The sequence below is a fragment of the Lontra canadensis genome, unplaced genomic scaffold (genome assembly GCF_010015895.1).
Source record: "Lontra canadensis isolate GAN:19392208 unplaced genomic scaffold, GSC_riverotter_1.0 scaffold74, whole genome shotgun sequence".
Classification (NCBI taxonomy): Eukaryota; Metazoa; Chordata; class Mammalia; order Carnivora; family Mustelidae; genus Lontra; species Lontra canadensis.
In genome coordinates this window covers 5254600-5273465 of record NW_022631068.1, presented here as the reverse complement: position 1 = coordinate 5273465, position 18866 = coordinate 5254600, and the positions used below count along the sequence as shown (strand labels likewise).

At 38.3% G+C, this 18866-nt stretch overlaps 2 protein-coding genes across 3 annotated transcripts in view; both read right to left on the bottom strand.

Moving 5' to 3' along the window:
• The window catches only part of NELL1 (neural EGFL like 1), an 822741-nt gene that overhangs the window by 271070 nt on the left and 532805 nt on the right, over positions 1-18866 (bottom strand). The window lies entirely within an intron of this gene.
• LOC116881420 (isocitrate dehydrogenase [NAD] subunit gamma, mitochondrial-like) lies at positions 8275-9522 on the bottom strand. The gene has a single exon (XM_032881215.1). It carries the CDS (start codon positions 9471-9473, stop codon positions 8304-8306), a length of 1170 nt encoding a protein of 389 aa, XP_032737106.1. The 5' UTR covers positions 9474-9522; the 3' UTR covers positions 8275-8303.

The following is an 18866-nucleotide window of genomic DNA, read 5'->3' as shown; positions in this document are numbered from 1 at the left end:
AGGAATAAGAGAAAGAACAAATGAATGAAGTTACTAAGTCAACAAATGTCCTGCTGCTGGCAAGAATAAAATTGGGATCAAAATGACCTAATTCCATTACAGCATGAACACCCTACGTAGGATCAGTCCCAGAGATTTTCCTCACTGGAGAAAATGAGTTCTTTATAAATCAGGCTTTCTAACATCTTTTTCTGATGCTTGGCATAAAGTTGACTTTTGGCATCATCCCTTTCCACAGAAATCACATCTTTTATCAATTGGAAGATCAAAACTACATGAAGTATTTAGGTGCGCTCTAGCCACAGCCTTAAATAGGTAAACACCATTTCACTGGAAATTCCTTTACATTTCTTTCCACAATATACACAACCTCTGTAATGATCCAGAACTGGATAAATGTCTTCAAAATTCTCCTATTTACACAATTTATACATTCTGTGTTTCCATTTCATATCTTTATTTTAGCCATTCTTGTTTCAACAGCACATCACTTCTCTTCTAAGTTTTTGTCCCTGTCTGTCACTACCACGAAGAAGTTGAGTATTTATCAATACTTGTGTACCCGGAAATCTCTACTTCTTCCTTTGCTATTATAGATTTCTGCACAGTAACTTCAAAATCTCTTATTTTCTACAGAATGTTCCATTTAAGAGATAAGGTAAATGCCTGAATAGGAAGCAACCTCAAATAAAAGGAGAAAATGTCCTCTTTTATCAATTAAAAGATCTAAAAAAAGAAAAGAAAAAGAAAAATTTAAAAAGAAAGAAAGAAAGAAAGACGGGGCACCTGGGTGGCTCAGTGGGTTAAAGCCTCTGCCTTCGGCTCAGGTCATGATCTCAGGGTCCTGGGATCGAGCCCCACATGGGGCTCTCTGCTCAGCAGGCGGCCTGCTTCCCCCTCTCTCTCTGACTGCCTCTCTGCCTACCTGTGATCTCTGTCAAATAAATAAATAAAATCTTTAAAAAAAAAAAGAAAAATTTGTGCCTCAAAATTGAGTAACTTTGAGGATCATATTAAATAGACATCTCTATATAATGTTTGATTGATGAGTTCAGTCATTATGCATAGTTGTATCAAATACATTACTTAATACGCTACATGAAATAGATCAATTTAGAAATATTACTCTTTCTTTTCCCAATGCATTTAATCTCTTCCCATGCATTCTGACTTCAAGGTCTTCCCCAGAACACTCATTTTTCAAGTTCTCTAAAAGTTTTCCAAACCTATCATCATCCCATCTGTCTAAGTTGTTGGAGATAAAGCACCTTTTGAATCTATGTTTGATGCTTTCTTTGGAAATTTCAAGTGAAGTCATAAGAATTCAATTGAGTCGTGTTAGGACTTCTTGTTTTCCCATTTGTCTGACAGGCAAGTATCTGTGATCTCTACATGGTGACCAGAAACTGAACTATGTTATTAAGTGATTTTTAAAAGGCATATACATAATAATATTCAATACTTGCAATTTTGAGAACACACTCCCAGGAATGATGACTAATTTTGCTGTTGAGGGATTTTTTTTCTCCCTGTTTAAACATTATTCTCCAGATAAATTCTATAAAAATCCTAAACTGGCACAGCTCATGTCATTTCTTTTCCTCCTCCAAATAGCTTCTTATTGTTCAAAACAAAAGAACTGACAGGGGTGCCTGGGTGGCTCAGTGGGTTAAAGCCTCTGCCTTCGGCTCCGGCCATGATCTCAGGGTTCTGAGATCGAGCCCCACATCAGGCTCTCCGCTCAGTGGGGAGGCTGCTTCCCCCTCTCTCTCTGCCTGCCTCTCTGCCTACTTGTGATCTCTGTCAAATAAATAAATAAAATCTTAAAAAAAAAAAGAAACTGACAGAATACCTGGTAATATGAGAACATGGATAAGGACTCTAAGGCAATTCTCTTTTTCTGAGGCATAGAAAAAAGGGAAAATGCCTTGTCTTTGGACATATATGATATTCTCTCTCTCTCATTCATTTACATCTATTTTGCATGAAGTAGATTTGGCACTAAGTGTAGCAAACCAGATGTGAAAGCTGATTAGAGCTCGGTCTTGAGTCTTCCTCTGTAGATACCGCTTTTACACTCAGGCTATGTAGGTTTTAAGCATTTGCAATATTGGTAACAAGACTTTCCAATTTTTTTAATTGCTTTTGTAAAGAGCCATTTTTTTCTCCCATTTTAAATATATTTACTTTCTTTTTTCTTTATTTCTTGGAGCAGTCACAAATGCAATCTAGGTAGCTTCCTATATCAGTATAAGCAAATTCTTTTTAAAAAAATTTTTTTTGAAGATTTTATTTATTTATTTGACAGAGAGAGATCACAAGTAGGCAGAGAGGCAGGAAGAGAGAGAGGGGAAGCAGGCTCCCCGCCGAGCAGAGACCCCGATGTGGGACTTGATCCCAGGACCCTGAGATCATGACCTGAGCTGAAGGTGGAGGCTTAACCCACTGAGTCACCCAGGCGCCCCACAAATTCATTTTGATATAAAGAACACTTTAGCGCATTGAGTTCCCATGTTATTCAAATTATCAGGGAAACTCCAAGGACCAAGAGCCTTCCTCCAAAAATTGTCTAGTTCTGTAATCAGCTTCCTGCAGATATTTTTCATATTCTCAACTGAGCCTATGGTAATACTATCTTTTTTCTTCAACCTCTGTAATGATCCAGAACTGGATAAATGTCTTCAAAATTCTCCTATTTACACAATTTATACATTCTTTGTTTCCATTTCATATCTTTATTTTAGCCATTCTTATTTCAACAGCACATCACTTCTCTTCTAAGTTTTTGTCCCTGTCTGTCACTACCACGAAGAAGTTGAGTATTTATCAATTTTTGAAATGCCTCCTGGAGGCCCTTGAATACATTCCAGATGAGGGAACATGTGAGGGGGATTGAATGGACTAGTGGCAATCTAAACATTTCTTTAAGGAGACTGGTCTGATGTCAATATTAAAATGGAGGAATGAGGGGTGCCTGGGTGGCTCAGTGGTTAAAGCCTCTGCCTTCGGCTCAGGTCATGATGATCTCAGGGTCCCTGGGATCAAGCCCCACATCAGGCTCCCTGCTTGGCTTCCCCCACTCTCTCTCTGCCTGCCTCTCTGCCTAATTGTGATCTTTGTCTGTCAAATAAATAAATAAAATCTTAAAAAAAAATAAAATAAAATGGAGGAATGAAAGGAAAGAATGTGAAGGTGAAGAACTCAGTTTTTCCTCTTCTGTTTCTCTGTGGTTCAAACAGCTTATGGTAAAACAAAATATAAGAAAATGGAATTAATAAAGTAAAAAAAAAAAAAAAATTAAGTACCAGAATGAGAAGAGAACATTTCATGGACAAAAAATGCTCATGGCATTTTTTTTTTTTTTTGATGCTTCCTGGTAGCCAATATAGTGGGGAATCTCTCAATGGATTACATATCTCACATTACCTGGTAGAAGGACCCAAATTCATGGTGAAAATCAAGTTCTCCTGGTCCTCAGTTCTGAGAGGAATCTTCTCTGCTGACCTTTTAAACAGATTGTTTTTCTCCAAATTCAGAAACCTCCCCTCACAAGATTTTTCATCCCAGACATTGAGGAAAGCTAAAGTCAGAATTTTTTAAAAAAAGATTTTATTTATTTATTTGACAGAGAGAGATCACAAGTTGGCAGAGAGGCAGGCAGAGAGAGGAGAAGGAAGCAGGCTCCCCACTAAGCAAAGAGCCCAATGCAGGGCTCAGTCCCAGGACCCTGAGACCACGACCCAAGCCGAAGGCAGAGTCTTAAACCCACTGAGCCAACCAGGAGCCCTGAAGTCAGAATTTTTAAAGCATCCTTCTATAAAAGCAAGTGTATGTATGTAGATGGTGGGGGGGGCAGATATTATGGAGTGATGCAGTCTAGTTGTCCAACTTTATATTGACCTTCACTGACAACCTTTTTAATAACCCTTAAGAAAGGATACTGATGAGAGAACTATCATCTGGTCACACTACAGACTCATAAATAATGATGACTTATTTGAAGCCACTCAGTTTTGAAGTGATTTCTTACACAGCTACAGACATCTAAAGAAACCTTACTTAATTTTTATAATGATCTTATGAAGGAAAGTATCTACCCTTATTTTGCAGATGAGCAAACTGGAGATCAGAGAGGTTAAGCAACTTGCGCGGTGTCACAGAGCTCCTATGTGGAAGAGCTGGGATGAATGGCAGCTATGCCACCTGAACCATTTGTAGGGTCATTAACTACAATATAGCCATAATGAGGAGGAGTTAACTTAGAGAAAAATCAGACAATTTGTAGTTACTATTCTATTGTAGTTCTACTATTCATCAGGACTTTAAATGAAGCAGAGTAAACTGATAAAGTCTGAGATAAAATCATCTAATACATGTACAGAAATCTTCTCAGGAAACATAAGCAGCCTGCCAACCACCTGTTTTACTGCCTTGAGGCTAATGGTGTTCTTTAGAGAGGAGCAGACTTGTAAAGAAAGTTCACAGACTGAAGCCAGACAGCAGTATTTTGCAACAGAGTAGTTCTTCAGGTTCTCAACTCCTGCCTGTGAATTCAGGCCATTCTTTATATATATATATATTTTTTCCATCTTTTTACCTTCCTTCCCATCTTACTTCCATTAATATTGAGAGCTAGCAAAAAGAGCTGTCCCTGCACCAGATCCTGAGGTTACAGTTGTGGACAATTCCATCATTCCTGTAGCCGAGGAACACATCGGTAGTCCCTGCAGTTGATGGGAAGGAAAGCATGTGATGATACCCAGAGGGCTGCACACTAGGTAGGATATCCAGCGAGCTCTGGGAGAAGTGGGAGAGCTACTTCCCTCAATCTCAACAGGGAATGGAAAGAGAGTTAGCCAAGGAAGCTTCCCAAAGGTGGTACTGATTAAGTTTAGTCTTCTAAGGTGAAAAGGAGATCATCCCCTGAAGGGGAGAGGAACCAAGGCCATGGGCAAACGTCTGACCTAGAAAGGACATATGGCTGTTTAACAATGAACTCTGTCTGCACTCTCTTTGGAGTGCCACAGTCTGCTGTTACTATGGTGGAGAGAAGGGATGGAAATAGTGAACTTGGGGAAGGAAGCAGATCTCAGAACACGGGAGGTTTCCCACGCTATGTTCAGCTGACCTTCTCTTAAGGCCAAAGGAGAGCTGCTGAACGAGAGGCTTTAAGTAGGGAAGTGACATGATCTTATTTTCCTTTCAGAAAGAACTTACTGAGGGCATTGCAGAAAACAGATTTAAGGGAGCTAAACTATAGGCAGGACACAAGTTAGAAATAACAGAAATTGTTAAGTTACCAATAATGAAAAAGTCTAATGAGAAAGGAGGGGTCAGAGAGTTAAGAAGAGAGGTAACTGGATTCAAGAAATAAAAAAGGAGACGGATGCCTGGGTGGCTCAGTGGGCTAAGGCCTCTGCCTTCGGCTCAGGTCATGATCCCCGGGTCTGGGATCGAACCCCACATCGGACTCTCTGCTCAGCAGGGAGCCTCTTTCCTCCTCTCTCTCTGCCTGCCTCTCTGCCTACTTGTGATCTCTGTCTGTCAAATAAATAAATAAAATCTTTAAAAAAAAAAAGGAAATAAAAAAGGAGAGAAATAAGGGGACTTCGTGGACAAGGAGATATGATTCACTCCCCTTGCTGAATGTGAGTTACAAACCCGTAATATAAATTAAGCAACTTATCCAGTAAGTTCCAAAGACAGTATTAATTTAATTTGCTCAATTCTCCTCAGAATTATCTTTTAGAGTGGTAAAAAAGGGATAATAATTAATAATCTCTAAACACAGCAAGCACTTATCATGTGACAGAGCTATCAGCTCTGTATTTTCTCCCTCAGTCTTCCAATGACCCTATGAGGTAGGCACAATGATTATCTCACTTTAAGAAATATAAGGCAGTACATGCCAGGTCCTTCATTTTTTGGGTGATTCAGTAAACAAAGATTGTTTATTTTGTCTGTATCAGTCACTACATTAGGGGCTATAGAGGACAAGGGAATAGATTACACGGCATTTGCCCTAGAAATTCTCACAGCTGGGATGCCTGGGTGGCTCAGTCAGTTAAGCATATGCCTTCTGCTCAGGTCGTGATCCCAGGATCCTGGGATCAAGTCCCACATCAGGGTCCTTGCTCAGTGGGGTGCCAGCTTCTCCCTCTGCTTGCCACTCCCTCTGCTTGTGTGTACGTTCTGACAAATGAATAAATAAAATCTTTAAAAAAAAAGATTTGTGGTGCCTGGGTGGCTCAGTTGGTTAAGCATCTGCCTTCAGCTCAGGTCATGATCTCAGGGTCCTGGGATCGAGCCCCGCATTGGGCTCCCTGGTTATCGGGAAGCCTGCTTCTTCCTCTCCCACTGTTTGTGTTCCCTCTCTCGCTGTACCTCTCTCCGTCAAATAAATAGAATCTTTTAAAAATTAATTAATTAAAATTAAAATTAAAAAAAGATTAAAAAGTTCATAGCTAAGTGGGACAAATCTAATACTGATAAATGGAAAATTCCACTTTAATGTGTGCCATCAGAGCAGTCTGGATGAACTGTGGGATGACTCTGGAGACAACCACCTTTAACCATAAAGAGAAACTGTAGCTCAAACATACCTATTGGCATAAATACTCATTGTCAAATAGAAGCCAGTGGCCAGGTTACCAGTCTGTATGGGGCTGGTTGCACCATGTATAAATTCCCCTAGTTATGGGAGAAAGAGGTACAGAGTGGGTAGTGTCTATTCAGGTAGTATGGGGTTGTGCACCCGTGGAGGTGGGAGGACTGCAAGCCAAAATTCACCCATTGCTCTACTCATCAAACCATGCCTCTGGTGCAGCTCTAGATCTGCCCAGAGCAGGGCACCATATGGGGCAGTGGCAGCCCTGGCCAACAATACATCCAATGTCCACTAAGAGAATATCGTGAATATTTTATAACTAACTTCTCCCTGTTGGCCTTGTTCTTAAAGACAGACTTCTAGATGGGTAAATAGTCACTTCCTGCTCAAACTAAATCCCCTCAAACCCTGGCCCTGACTTGATATATAAGGAGCATAAGATGATAACGTAGTATGAAAAGGCAGAGACTTCTGGAAACCATAAGGAATTTTTCAAGTCTAAAAGTCCATTGTCTTTAACTTGTGGTTCATGAACCACAGCAGGATGAACATTAAAGCTGAGACACAAAAGTTTCCAAAATAGTTTAAGGATTCACTGTTTTTCCTCCACCTCACTTTTATTTGCAGTCCATTCCTGCAGATGAAACCACTGAAAGTTTTCATAAAACCACTGTATTTATTTCCAACTTGGGTAATAACAATGTCTGAGCCCTAATCAAATTATCATTACTGTTTGTGTATTTCCCAACTATGATCTTAAAAATACTGTAAATAAAATATATTCTGATGACAATAAGTGACAGTAAACATTTCATTTTCTTTTCACTTTTCAATTTTTTCATTTCATGTCACTTTTCATTTACTTATGTATACACTTTCCTTAAAAAGGAGATTGAAAGAAAGCAAACGATCCCGAACTGTGAAGCATTGAATATGGAGTTTATAACCCAAAATTACATTTGTACAGCAAAGAACCAGGGGTCCTGTACCTGTTAATTGGGGATTTGAACTCTAGATTCTTGAGGCCAACTGGAAGGAATTCAAGAATGCAGGAGAGCTGCAGTGTTCAGGGATGTCCACATGTAAAAAATGATACCACTGAAAATTCCTTCGAAATATGAACACAACCATGGAAAAAGATGAGATACTTAGCAGGGAGTGGAAGCATTCTGTACTAGCTCAGCTTTATGGTACCTTATTTATTATTAAGGTTACAATGTATATTTTGTAAGCAAATTTTATTGCACTAATTAACTCATTAACAACCTCTAGAGAGAAGCCAGATTTCTCTGCAGGATGATTTGCTGAATTTTAATGACCCAGATAAAAAGAAAAATCAGTGTTCCAGGTTCTGAGAAAGCCCCAGGATTCTACAAACAGCTCTGATTTATTCAGTGTATCGTGACATCGAGAAGTGTGAACTATGGATTAAAATAGAGAAGAATTCCTCAGTACATATATAACACAATAGATTCGGCTAATTTAAACAAGCAATGTTTATGGCATTCATGACATTTTCATCTCATAGAATGAATCAGATTTACTTCTCCTGTCTCTTCTGAGTTGGACCAGGAGCAGGAACTAGTTTATTCCAGAGTCTACATTATCCGAGCTGGCTGGAGTGCCGAAGTGAGAAGAGGAAGGTAAAGAGTGGGAGAGACTTGGGGAATAGCCCAGCCTCCAAGGCACTGACCATTTAACTGACAGTACTAATGTGGTTTATTATATCTTGAATGATGTCCATTGTGGTACTCTGGCCTCCAATGTCCGGAGTGTGGATGTTTCTGTTCTCCAAGGATGCCAAGACTGCAGTGCGAATGGAGGTGGCATAGGAGTGGAGCTTGAGGTAATCCAGCATAATACAGCTTGCCAGCAGCATGGCAGTTGGGTTGGCCATATTCTTATTGGCTAAATTTCTGCCCGACTGCCTTGACGCTATTTCAAACACCGCGCACACATGTCCATAGTTGGCACCGGGCACAAGGCCTGCTCCCCCAACCAACCCTGTGCAGACATTGTTGACAATGTTGCCATAAAGATTGGGCATCACCATGACATCAAACTGCTGGGGCCGGGATACCAACTGCGTGGTGGTGTTATCCACGGTCATGCCCTCGAAGGTCAGCTGAGGATAGCAGGAGGCCACTTCCTTACAACACTGGAGGAAAAGACCGTCTCCCAGTTTCATGATGTTGGCCTTGTGCACAGCTGTCACTTTCTTGCGTCCCATTTCTTGGGCCAGCTGGAAGGCATATTCAGCAATGCGCAAAGACTTGGCCTTGGTAATGATCTTGAGGCTCTCGATCACTCCCTTCACACTCTCATGCTCTAGGTTGCTGTATTCACCCTCTGTGTTTTCCCGAACAACTATGATGTCTACGTCCTTGTGCCGGGTCTCCACGCCTGGCAGGCTTTTAAAATGGATGACGTTGGCATAGAGATCTAGAGTGGTGCGAAACATGTTGTTACGGGACTTGTGAGATGGTGGCAGGTGGTAGTCAGTTTTGATGTTGCCCTTCAAAGCCACACGGTTTCGGCTGACTGCCATGATGGCATTGTGAATGTCCTCTTCACCAGAAGTGGAGTTAACCATTACCTCCTCAAAGTCCACAGGCACACGTGCATGTCTGAATACAGTCTTGACATGCAGCATAAGTTCAGGTCCAATGCCATCCCCAGGAATCAGAGTCACAGTGTGTCGCCCACCATACTTGGCCAATGGAAGAATACTGCGTTTGAAAGAGAAGCTCCTCAGTGAGGTCTCACGGCCAAATAAAATCTCCCGAGAATGGCAGAGAGTAGAAGGTCGCAACATGGCCTTCACCGAGCAAATGGTAGCTGGCAGCATCTTCAATGAGATGATCATTAAGTAGAGAGTAATTTATGTAAAGATATGCATTCTTCCTCTTGTTTTGAATTGGCTTCTTTTGGTGGAATTCTAGATCCATAATTCTTGCTAGGTAACAACTCTCTCTCCTTCCTTGTATTCTATTTTGACATTCTACTGCAGTGAGAATGAGAGCTAGCCAAGAAGTGATGTCTCCTATAGAAAATTTATTCTATGTGTTCAGCTCTGTATGATATACTTTTTCAAAACTGGCTTTATATTTTAGAGCAGTTTTAGGTTCATAGAAAAATTGAATGCGAGGTACAGAGATTTCACAGACAACACCTACAGACCATAAAATTCTCCCCCATTATCAAAATACTGCACCAGAGTGGTACGTTTGTTACAACTCATGAACTTACATTGACAAAACATTTTCACCCAAAGTCCATAGTTTAAACTAGAGTTCACTCCGAGGGTAGTACTTTTGGAGTTTGGACAAATAGAAAATGGGGTGTATTCTCTCACGATAGTATTATATGGTATAGTTTCACAGCCCTAAAATTCTGCTCTGCTTTGCCTACTTACCATTCACTTCCCCCAGCCCCTGATAACCACTGATCTTTTCAGTGTCTCCATAGTTTTGCATTTCCCAGGATGTCATATAATTGAAATCACACTGTATATAGCCTCTTCAGCTTGGCCTCATTGATTTAGTAATATGCAGTTAAGGTTACCTCCATGTCTTTACATGGACCGTATCTCATTACTTTTTAGCACAGAACTAAATCCCACTGTCTGGATGTACCACAGTTTAGATATTCACCTCATAAAGGACATTTTGGTTATTTTCCAGGTTTTGGTAATTAGAAATGAAGCTACCACAAACATACATGTGCAGGTTTTCTGTGGACATAAATTTTCAACTTATTTGAGTAAGTAACAAGGAACACAACTTCTGGATTCTATGGTAAAAGTATGATTGGTTTTGCCAGAAACTGCTCAACTGTCCTCCAAAGTAGTTGTACCACTTTTCATTCTGACCAGCAGTTAATTAAAATTCCCTTCGTTCTATAACCTTGTCAGAATTTGTTGTCAGTGTTCCAGACTTTAGTCATTCTAACAGGCATGTACTGGTATCTCATTGTCTTAATTTGCATTTCCCTGATGACATACAATGTCGAGTATCTTTTCATATGCTTATTTGCCATCTTCTTTGATGAGGTATCTGCCAAGGTTTTAGCTGATTTTGTAATTGGATTGTTTGTTTTCTTATTGTCGAGTTTTAAGAGTTCTTTGTATTTTTTGGATGACAGTCTTTTATCAGATGTGCCTTTTGCAAATAATTTCTCCCAGTCTGTGGCTTGTCTTCTCATTTGCTTGGGTTTGTCTTTTTTTTAGAGAAGTTTTTAACTTTAACAAAGTCTATCTTATTAATTATTTCTTTCATGGATCCTGCCTTTGGTGTTATATCTAAAAAGTCATCACCATGGGGAGCCTGGGTGGCTCAATCGATTAAGCGTCTACGTTCAGCTCAGGTCATGATCCCATAGTCCCAGGATGGAGTCCCACATTGGGCTCCTTGCTTAGCAGGGAGACTGCTTCTCCTTTTCCCACTCCCCCTGCTCATGCTCTCTCTCTCAAATAAATGAAATCTTTAAAAAATAAATAAATAAGAGTAAAATGTCATCACCATATACAATGTCATCTAGATTTTCTCCTACGTTATATTCTTTGAGTGTTATAGTTTTGTATATTACATATAAGGCTAAGATCCATTTTGAGTTAATTTCAGTGATGGATTTAAGGTCTGTCTAGATTATTATTTTTTTTTTTTTTTGCATTTGTATGTCCAGTTGTTCTAACACCATTTGCTGGAAAGATTATTTTTGCTCCATTATGCTATTTTGTTCCTTTGCCAACGATCAGTTGACTATTTGTATTTCTGGGTTCCCTATTCTCTTCCATTGATTTATTTATCTGTTCTTCTGCCAATATCACTGTCTTGGTTACTGTAGCTTCTTTAGTAAATCTTGAAGTTGAGGACTTTCAGTTTTCCAGTTTTCCTCTTCTTCAATATTGCGTTGGCTCTTGTGGGTTTTTGCTTCACTGTATATACTTTGGAATCAGCTTATCGATATCCAAAAAACAACTTTCTGAGATTTTTATTAACTTTGCATTGAATACATCAAGTGGGGAAGACCTGATATCTTGACAATACTAAGACAACCTATCCATGAATAGAAAACTCAATTTATTTAGTTCTTCTTTGATTTTCTTCATCAGAATTTTATAGTTTTCCTCATATATGTCTTCTACATATTCTTTATTTATACATAAGTATTTCATTTTAAGGGATGCTAACATAAATGATACTGAAGTTTTAATTTTGAATTCCACTTATTCATTACTAGTATATAGGAAAACAACTGACCTTTCTGTATTAACTTTATATCCTATAATCTTATTATAATCACTTACCAGTTCCAGTAAGTTTTTTTTGCTGATTCTTTCACATTTTCTACATAATCTTCTCACCTGCAAACAACAGTTTCATTTCTTCACTTTCAATTTGTATACCTTTAACTTCCATGTCTTACACCATTAGTTAGAAATTCTAGTATAATATTGAAAAGGAGTGTTAGAGGAGACATCCTTGCCTTGTACTTGATCTTTGTGGAAAGCTTTGTGTTCTCCAAGTATGATGTTAGCTGTAGGTTGTATGTAGATATTCTTAATAAAGTTAATGCAGTTCTCTATTCCTAGTTCACGGAGAGCTTTTATCATGAATGGGTGTTGGATTTTGTCAAATGCTTTCCTGCATCTACTGGTACGATCATGTGATTTTTCTTTTCTTTTTTTTTTTTTTAATTTAGCCTATTAAAGTGATGGATTACATTAACTGATTTTTTTATTGTTGAACCAGCACTATATACCTGACGTAAATCTCAATTATGTTTTATAATTCTTTTATACATTGTTATATTCAATTTGCTAATATTTTTTGAAGATTTTTGCATCTACGCTCCTGAGAGATTGGTCTGTCATTTTCTATTCTTGTAACGTCCTTGTATGGTCTTTTTAGTAGGGTATTGTTGATCTTATAGAATGAGTTAGAGGTATTTTCTCTTTCCATCATCTGGAATATATTATAGAGAACTGGTATAATTTCTTTCTTAAATTGGTATTATTTTTTTCTTAAATGTGAACCCATCTGGGCCTGATAATTTCTGTTTTGGAAGACTATTAATTACTGATTCAATTTTTAAACATATGTAGGTTTATTCAGATAGTCTGCTGCTTCTGATGTGAATTGTGGCAAATAATTCTGTTTCAAAGAATTGTTCTATTACATCTAGGTTATCAAATTTGTGGGCATAAAGTTCCTCATAAAAATTCCTTATTATCCTTTTTAATGTCCATAGGATTTGTAGTAATGTCCCTTCTTTCATTTCTGATATTAGCAATTTAGGTTCTTTCTCTTTTTTTTTTTTTTTAGCCTCTCTAAAGTCTTATTAATTTCATTGATCTTTCCAAAGAGCCTGTTTAGGTTCAGTTTTATTGATTCCCTCTACTGATTTGTTATTTTCAATTTCATTGACTGCTACTCCATTTCTTTCTTTCTTTTTTTTTTTTGCTTACTTTAGACTTATCCATCTTTTTCTAGTTTCCTAAAGTAAAGCCTTATATTGTTGATTATACAACTTTATTCTTTTCTATTATATGCATTCGTTACTACACATTTCCCTCTAAATACAGCTTTTACCACACCCCACAAATTTTGATAAGCTGTGTTTTCATTTTCATGTTGTTCAAAATATATATTTCAACTTCTTGAAATTTCTTCTTTGACCCACATGTTATTTAGAAAGGTGTTGTTTAATCATCACATTTATTTTAGGATTCTCCTGCTATCTTTCTGTTACTGATTTCTAGTTTAATTTCATTGTGGTCTCACAACGGACATTATTTGATTCAATTTTTTTTATTTGTTAAGGTGTGTTTTATGGCCCAGAATGTGTTCTCAGTAAAACTCCCTTGTGAGTTTGAGAAAAATGTGTATTCTGCTCTTACTGGGCGAAATAGTCTGTATATGTCAATTATACCCAAGTCATGATGATGTTATTTAGCTCAACGTTGTCCTTACTCATTTTCTGCCTACTGGAGTTTGTTCCTTTTTATTGTTAACTTGTTGAGAAACTGACAAATACTATTCTAAAATGATTGCACTATTTTAGATCTATACCAGCAATGCAAGAGAATTACAGCTTCTTCATATCCTCACCAAGACTTGGTATTTCTAATTTTAGCCATTCTAACCTGTTGTGGTAGTATCTCACAGTTTTTGATTTGCATTTCCCTTCTAACTGTGATGATCAGTGTCTTTTAATGCATTTTCCTAGCTCAGAGTTACAAGGATGAATATTTAAGTATATCTAGAAATCAACCACTCAACCTGCAAAGCAGGCAACACGTATGCTTCAGAAAGCCATCCCAGCTATGCCACTTAATTGAAAATAAGGCATATCTTTAATTATAAACCAGCTACAATCCCATTTTCATTTAACTTTCAGGTACCAATGCCCTGGGCGCAGGTTAGTCATTGGTAGACGAGGTAGGGGAGTTATTTATGCAGACTTCCAAAGGACTATTAAAATCCTAGAAGATGAAGATACAGACTTAATAATGACTACCACTATAGAACACTCATCACTTCTAAGGTATTGTGCTGGATATTTTACATACATCATCATCATCTACCAAGGTAGACATTTCAGTCCCCATTTTACAGATGAAGAAAATGGCTATCACAGAAAGGTGTGAATATCTGCCAAATTCCTATCATTATGAATTAATAGAGGATGGCAAGAGGTAAGGTGAGCATATCCAGGGATCCCAGAGGCCTAAGCCAGTGCTTCTCAAACTTGATCACCACAGGATCTCACTGAAATAGAGATTCTAATTCAGCAGTTTTGTTGAGGGAAGAGTGCAGATTTTGCCTTACTAAAGAGTTCCCTAGTGAGACAGAGTCTCCTGGTCCTTTACCACAGTTTGAGTAGCAAGAGCCTATCTTTACCTCCCCACAAGGGAGGTAAAAGCAAGGTGGGGCCAGCACTGGTGTGCTGGGATGCAGCCCACTGGGAGTAAAGAAAGGAAACATTACTACTTCCTCCTCCTGGAAACTGATATAAAACAGCTGTAGAGTAGGAGCCAGCTGGACCTGTTTGTCACTTAATATGTCACATAAGATAGATAATAGCTGTCCACCACCAGGGCCAGAGGCTGGAGCAGATGACTATCCAGAGAGAGAACAATGGAAGAGAAATGACCCAGGCCCGGCTACACAATACTGTTTCTGCCAATGGGCCACTGTTACATAACGATACACACAAATCTTCCTCACGTTGGAAAGAAGATAAACCTTTTAAAGGTGTGTATGAAGAAGGAAGGAAGCCCTGAGAATGGTATTATAAAACGGATGGTGGTTGAGATTTTAGTAGCCAGGCTGATCTACAAATGTACATGGACAAGTGAAAAAGTTCTTAATCTTAGTGGAAAAAATAAGATAAATGTGGTACAGCTGAAAGAATAACAAGGGTGCCATCGTTTCACATATTCGAGGGGTAAGAGTTCACTTAAGTCAATTTTAAGTGTAACGCTAAGATAGTATAATGGTTTAAGTCAGGGAGAGAGACTAGAGCTTGGATTTAAAAAATTATCCTTTGGAGGAGAAACAGTAAGGTGGCTAGCCTGGTGGCAGGAAGGCCAATTAACAGGCTATCACCCAAAAAGTGATCCCCAAACCAGCAACGTCAGGCTTTCCACAAACTGGTTAGAAATGCAAATTTTTGGGACTATCCTTGGACTTATTAAATCAGAAGTCTGGAGTTGGAACCCAACAATCTATGTTTTAATGATTCTGATACATACTGAAGTTTGAGAACCATTGGGCTATGAAATTGTCCCAAGAGGAAATGAAAAGCAGCTGTACTAAAGTAAAGGCAGTGAGGAAGGAGAGAAATTCTTTCATAGATATTTTGGAGATTAAAAACTGGACTAGACTAATGACCTAGGAGACACTGAATATTATCCTTAACGTCTTTAACAGACTGGGTGGATGATACCACTGATAAAAATGTGTAACACTGGAAAAAGAGCAGTTGGGTCAGGGGACTAAGGACAGAAAATGAGCTAAGTTTCAGCTATGACATGTTTGGGAAGACTGTAGGACATCCACAAAAAGATGCCCAGTGGGTGACTTAATAAATGAGACAGCTGCAGAGAAAAGATTGTGGGTGATGACAGAAATTCAGGAGTCACCAATATATGGGAGAGAGTAAACCACACAGGTGTGTATAATATAGCCTCGAGCAGAGGTTTTCAGCTTTTCCTCTGTTAGGGCAAATGATGAATGACATTCATAAGAGACACACACCAGACAGACACACATATGAACAAAAGTCATTGACCAAATAAAGCAAAGCATTCCCAATGCTGTTTTTTTAGGTTATATTTTCAAAAGCATTGTAATAGTAAATGATGAGTAAAACTATTTGACGATCTCAAAACATCATTTTTGAGGGAAAAATATAGATGACTAATCTAACATAAAAAACTATGTAGAACTGTATTTTAAAAAGCAAATTTAAACCTCTATGAGTAATAAAAAAGCATATACTAATACAGAAAAGTAACTCATTTTATAATTAAACATGTAGCACATAATATTTATATTTATTCACGATGTTCATATAAATAATACTGTGCATGTTATTTGGCTCATCACATTGCCTTTGATTTGGAACCTGTAACTAGACTGTATTCTCATTTCTATGCTATGCAGAGATAGATGCATATGCGTGCTTTCTTCACCTCCCTCCATCATTAAAAATGCATCCATGGGTAAAATCAAGGAAACAAACTATAAGTAACAAACTATAAATCCCCAGTTTACAAATAATATCTCAAAATTGTTGTAACTATCAATGACATACCAATAACCATAGTTTGCAGATATTTTCAGCTAATATAAAATAGGCCATGAATTATAATCAATTCACTTCCAGCTAACTCAAAGTCCTTCCTTCCCCACACAAACAAGCAGGCACTACTGAAGTGCAAATGAGTTCCTGTGACATCCTTATAATGGTAACTCTGAGGTGAGTCAATTTAAAAAAGTAAATCATTTGCAAGCACTTGTAACTTAATGCTTTATGAATAATTGAGTGGTTTTGACACATGTCCTGATTGATTCTGACACCGTAATATGTCAAGAGGTCAAGAAATACTAGGCTAGTAAGATGACTGTAGTGAAAGCACAGAAAAAGGATGTGGACAAAACTAGAGATCATAAGTCAACATTTGGAACACACAGAGAGGACTACAGGACAACCTATCAGGGAGGGAGGAGGAAAATAAAAATAAAAGGATGGCACAGAAGCCAAGAAAAGTGAAAGATGCAAGGAAGGAGTAGTCAACAGTGTCAATATCCTGTTGACATCCTAAGCAAAATTAGAGGTGGCAATCATGGAGTCACTGACAACCACCATTAGGCTGCACTGATTAGTGATCGAGAGCACAGGCTCCAGAGCCAAACTGTCTGCCATATATGACCTCTATAGTTTTTGCAATATTCATGACCCCTTTTGGAACTTAAACTATAGTGAGAGTAGACAACAGAAAATACATGGCAGATAGACAGATAAACAAGCAAGCAACATACCAGTGGATCTTTCAATGTCAGTAGAAATGCTATGAAACAAACATGAAACCTCCCGCCTTCAAGGAGCTTGTGTTCTAGGCAGAGTTAAACAAAATGTGTGTAGGTACAACATGGACTGGAGGTCAAGGCTAGATGGTTCCTGAGTGACATAACCAGGGCACGAAGCGCAGAAGATGGACAGACCACGTGCTTGAGCTCCGGTGGGCAGGGAAAGGGCTTTAGCCAAATCTCAAAGAAGGGATAGCAGTAGATACATATGGAGGGAAGGAGAGAAATTCTGAAATGGAGGCAAAATCAGAAAGCCTGTAGGGTAACTATGCATGCCCATTTGGCTGAAAGGAAGGGCTTAGGTAGAAAAACAGTGGCAGACAAGGGGGTAAATTAAATTGGGGTCAGAGGGTCAAAAATCTTGCATGGCAAACTGAGGAAATTTATGATACCCTGAAGGCAGCAGAGAAACATTTAAGGTTTTTGAAATTAAAAAAAAAAAAAGGTATTGAAAGATACCACTTTAAAAAGGAAAGCATGCAAGTAAAAAGAGAGACAATAAATTTTCAACACCCAAGAGCACTTTATACCAAAGCTTTGCCTCACTGAAAGCAGTAATTTTAGCACACACTCTTAAGAAAACTCTCAAAATCCACTTCATGTTGTCTTACAGAATCATGATTATGAATACTGTTTTATCAATAATTTTTCTAAAAAGATCAATGCATGGAGATTTAATTTGTTCCATTTTCTCTATTACAACATTAATGCAATTTCTCTCCTGTCATCCTATCGCTATCTAATAAGGACAGAAGAGCTAAAAGAGGCACAGTTCTCACAGAACTGTGGAGAGCCAGATTGAAAATAATCCAAAAATGCCCTCCTTATTTTCCAGACAAGAACCCACATGATACAATACCACATCCACTGAAAAAGCCCTTATCTGAGGAAAAGCTACACTTATATTTGCCTTAAGAAGAGTTTTTTTTTTGGATACAGTTTTCATTAGTAAAGGCAAAAATCCACTCTCAGCAAAAAGGGTATTAAGGTGGGGGTGGGGAGTTCACATTATTGATGTGGTTTGTTTTTGTTTTTGTCTGAAACAGTGAGGTTTATAGTCTAGTCATGAAACTGATACTTGCGCGACATTAGACTTCCTTAGAAAGAAGACAGGTAAAGACTTGAGATGACAGGTCAGTTGGAAACAACTTATCTTTTACCTTCCCTTCTAACTAAACATTACAGCCACATGAACAAATCCATTAAATACTTTTCTGTTACATGAGTCCTTGACTACGCCACTCTAAATTATTTCTCCCTATCTAGGAAGATTGCAGCCTTCCAAGAACTATACCCACAAGTGTGATTATTATACCCTCCTTCAACTACTGTGCATTTCAGAGGCTTTCCTTTTAAGCAGGGTATAGCAAAAAAAATCTCTTTGTGCTAACAATGATTGGACACACAAGTCAATGAAGTCCTCTCTGTTACATCTGTCTCAGTTTTTAGTTCTAAAGAGACACAGACTACAGAACTCTTGAAAGCCGCTCAACCAATCACTGCAGGTTTTCTCAATAAGTCGCACTTTCAATTAGCCCTAAATCATAGCTCCTATAAAGCACATTCTACATCTGTTAAAATTATTTTTTTCCAATATGGTTACCATAATAAGTACAGAATCTGAAATCAAAGGAGGCTTTCTGAAGCCAGCTAGTTTAGCT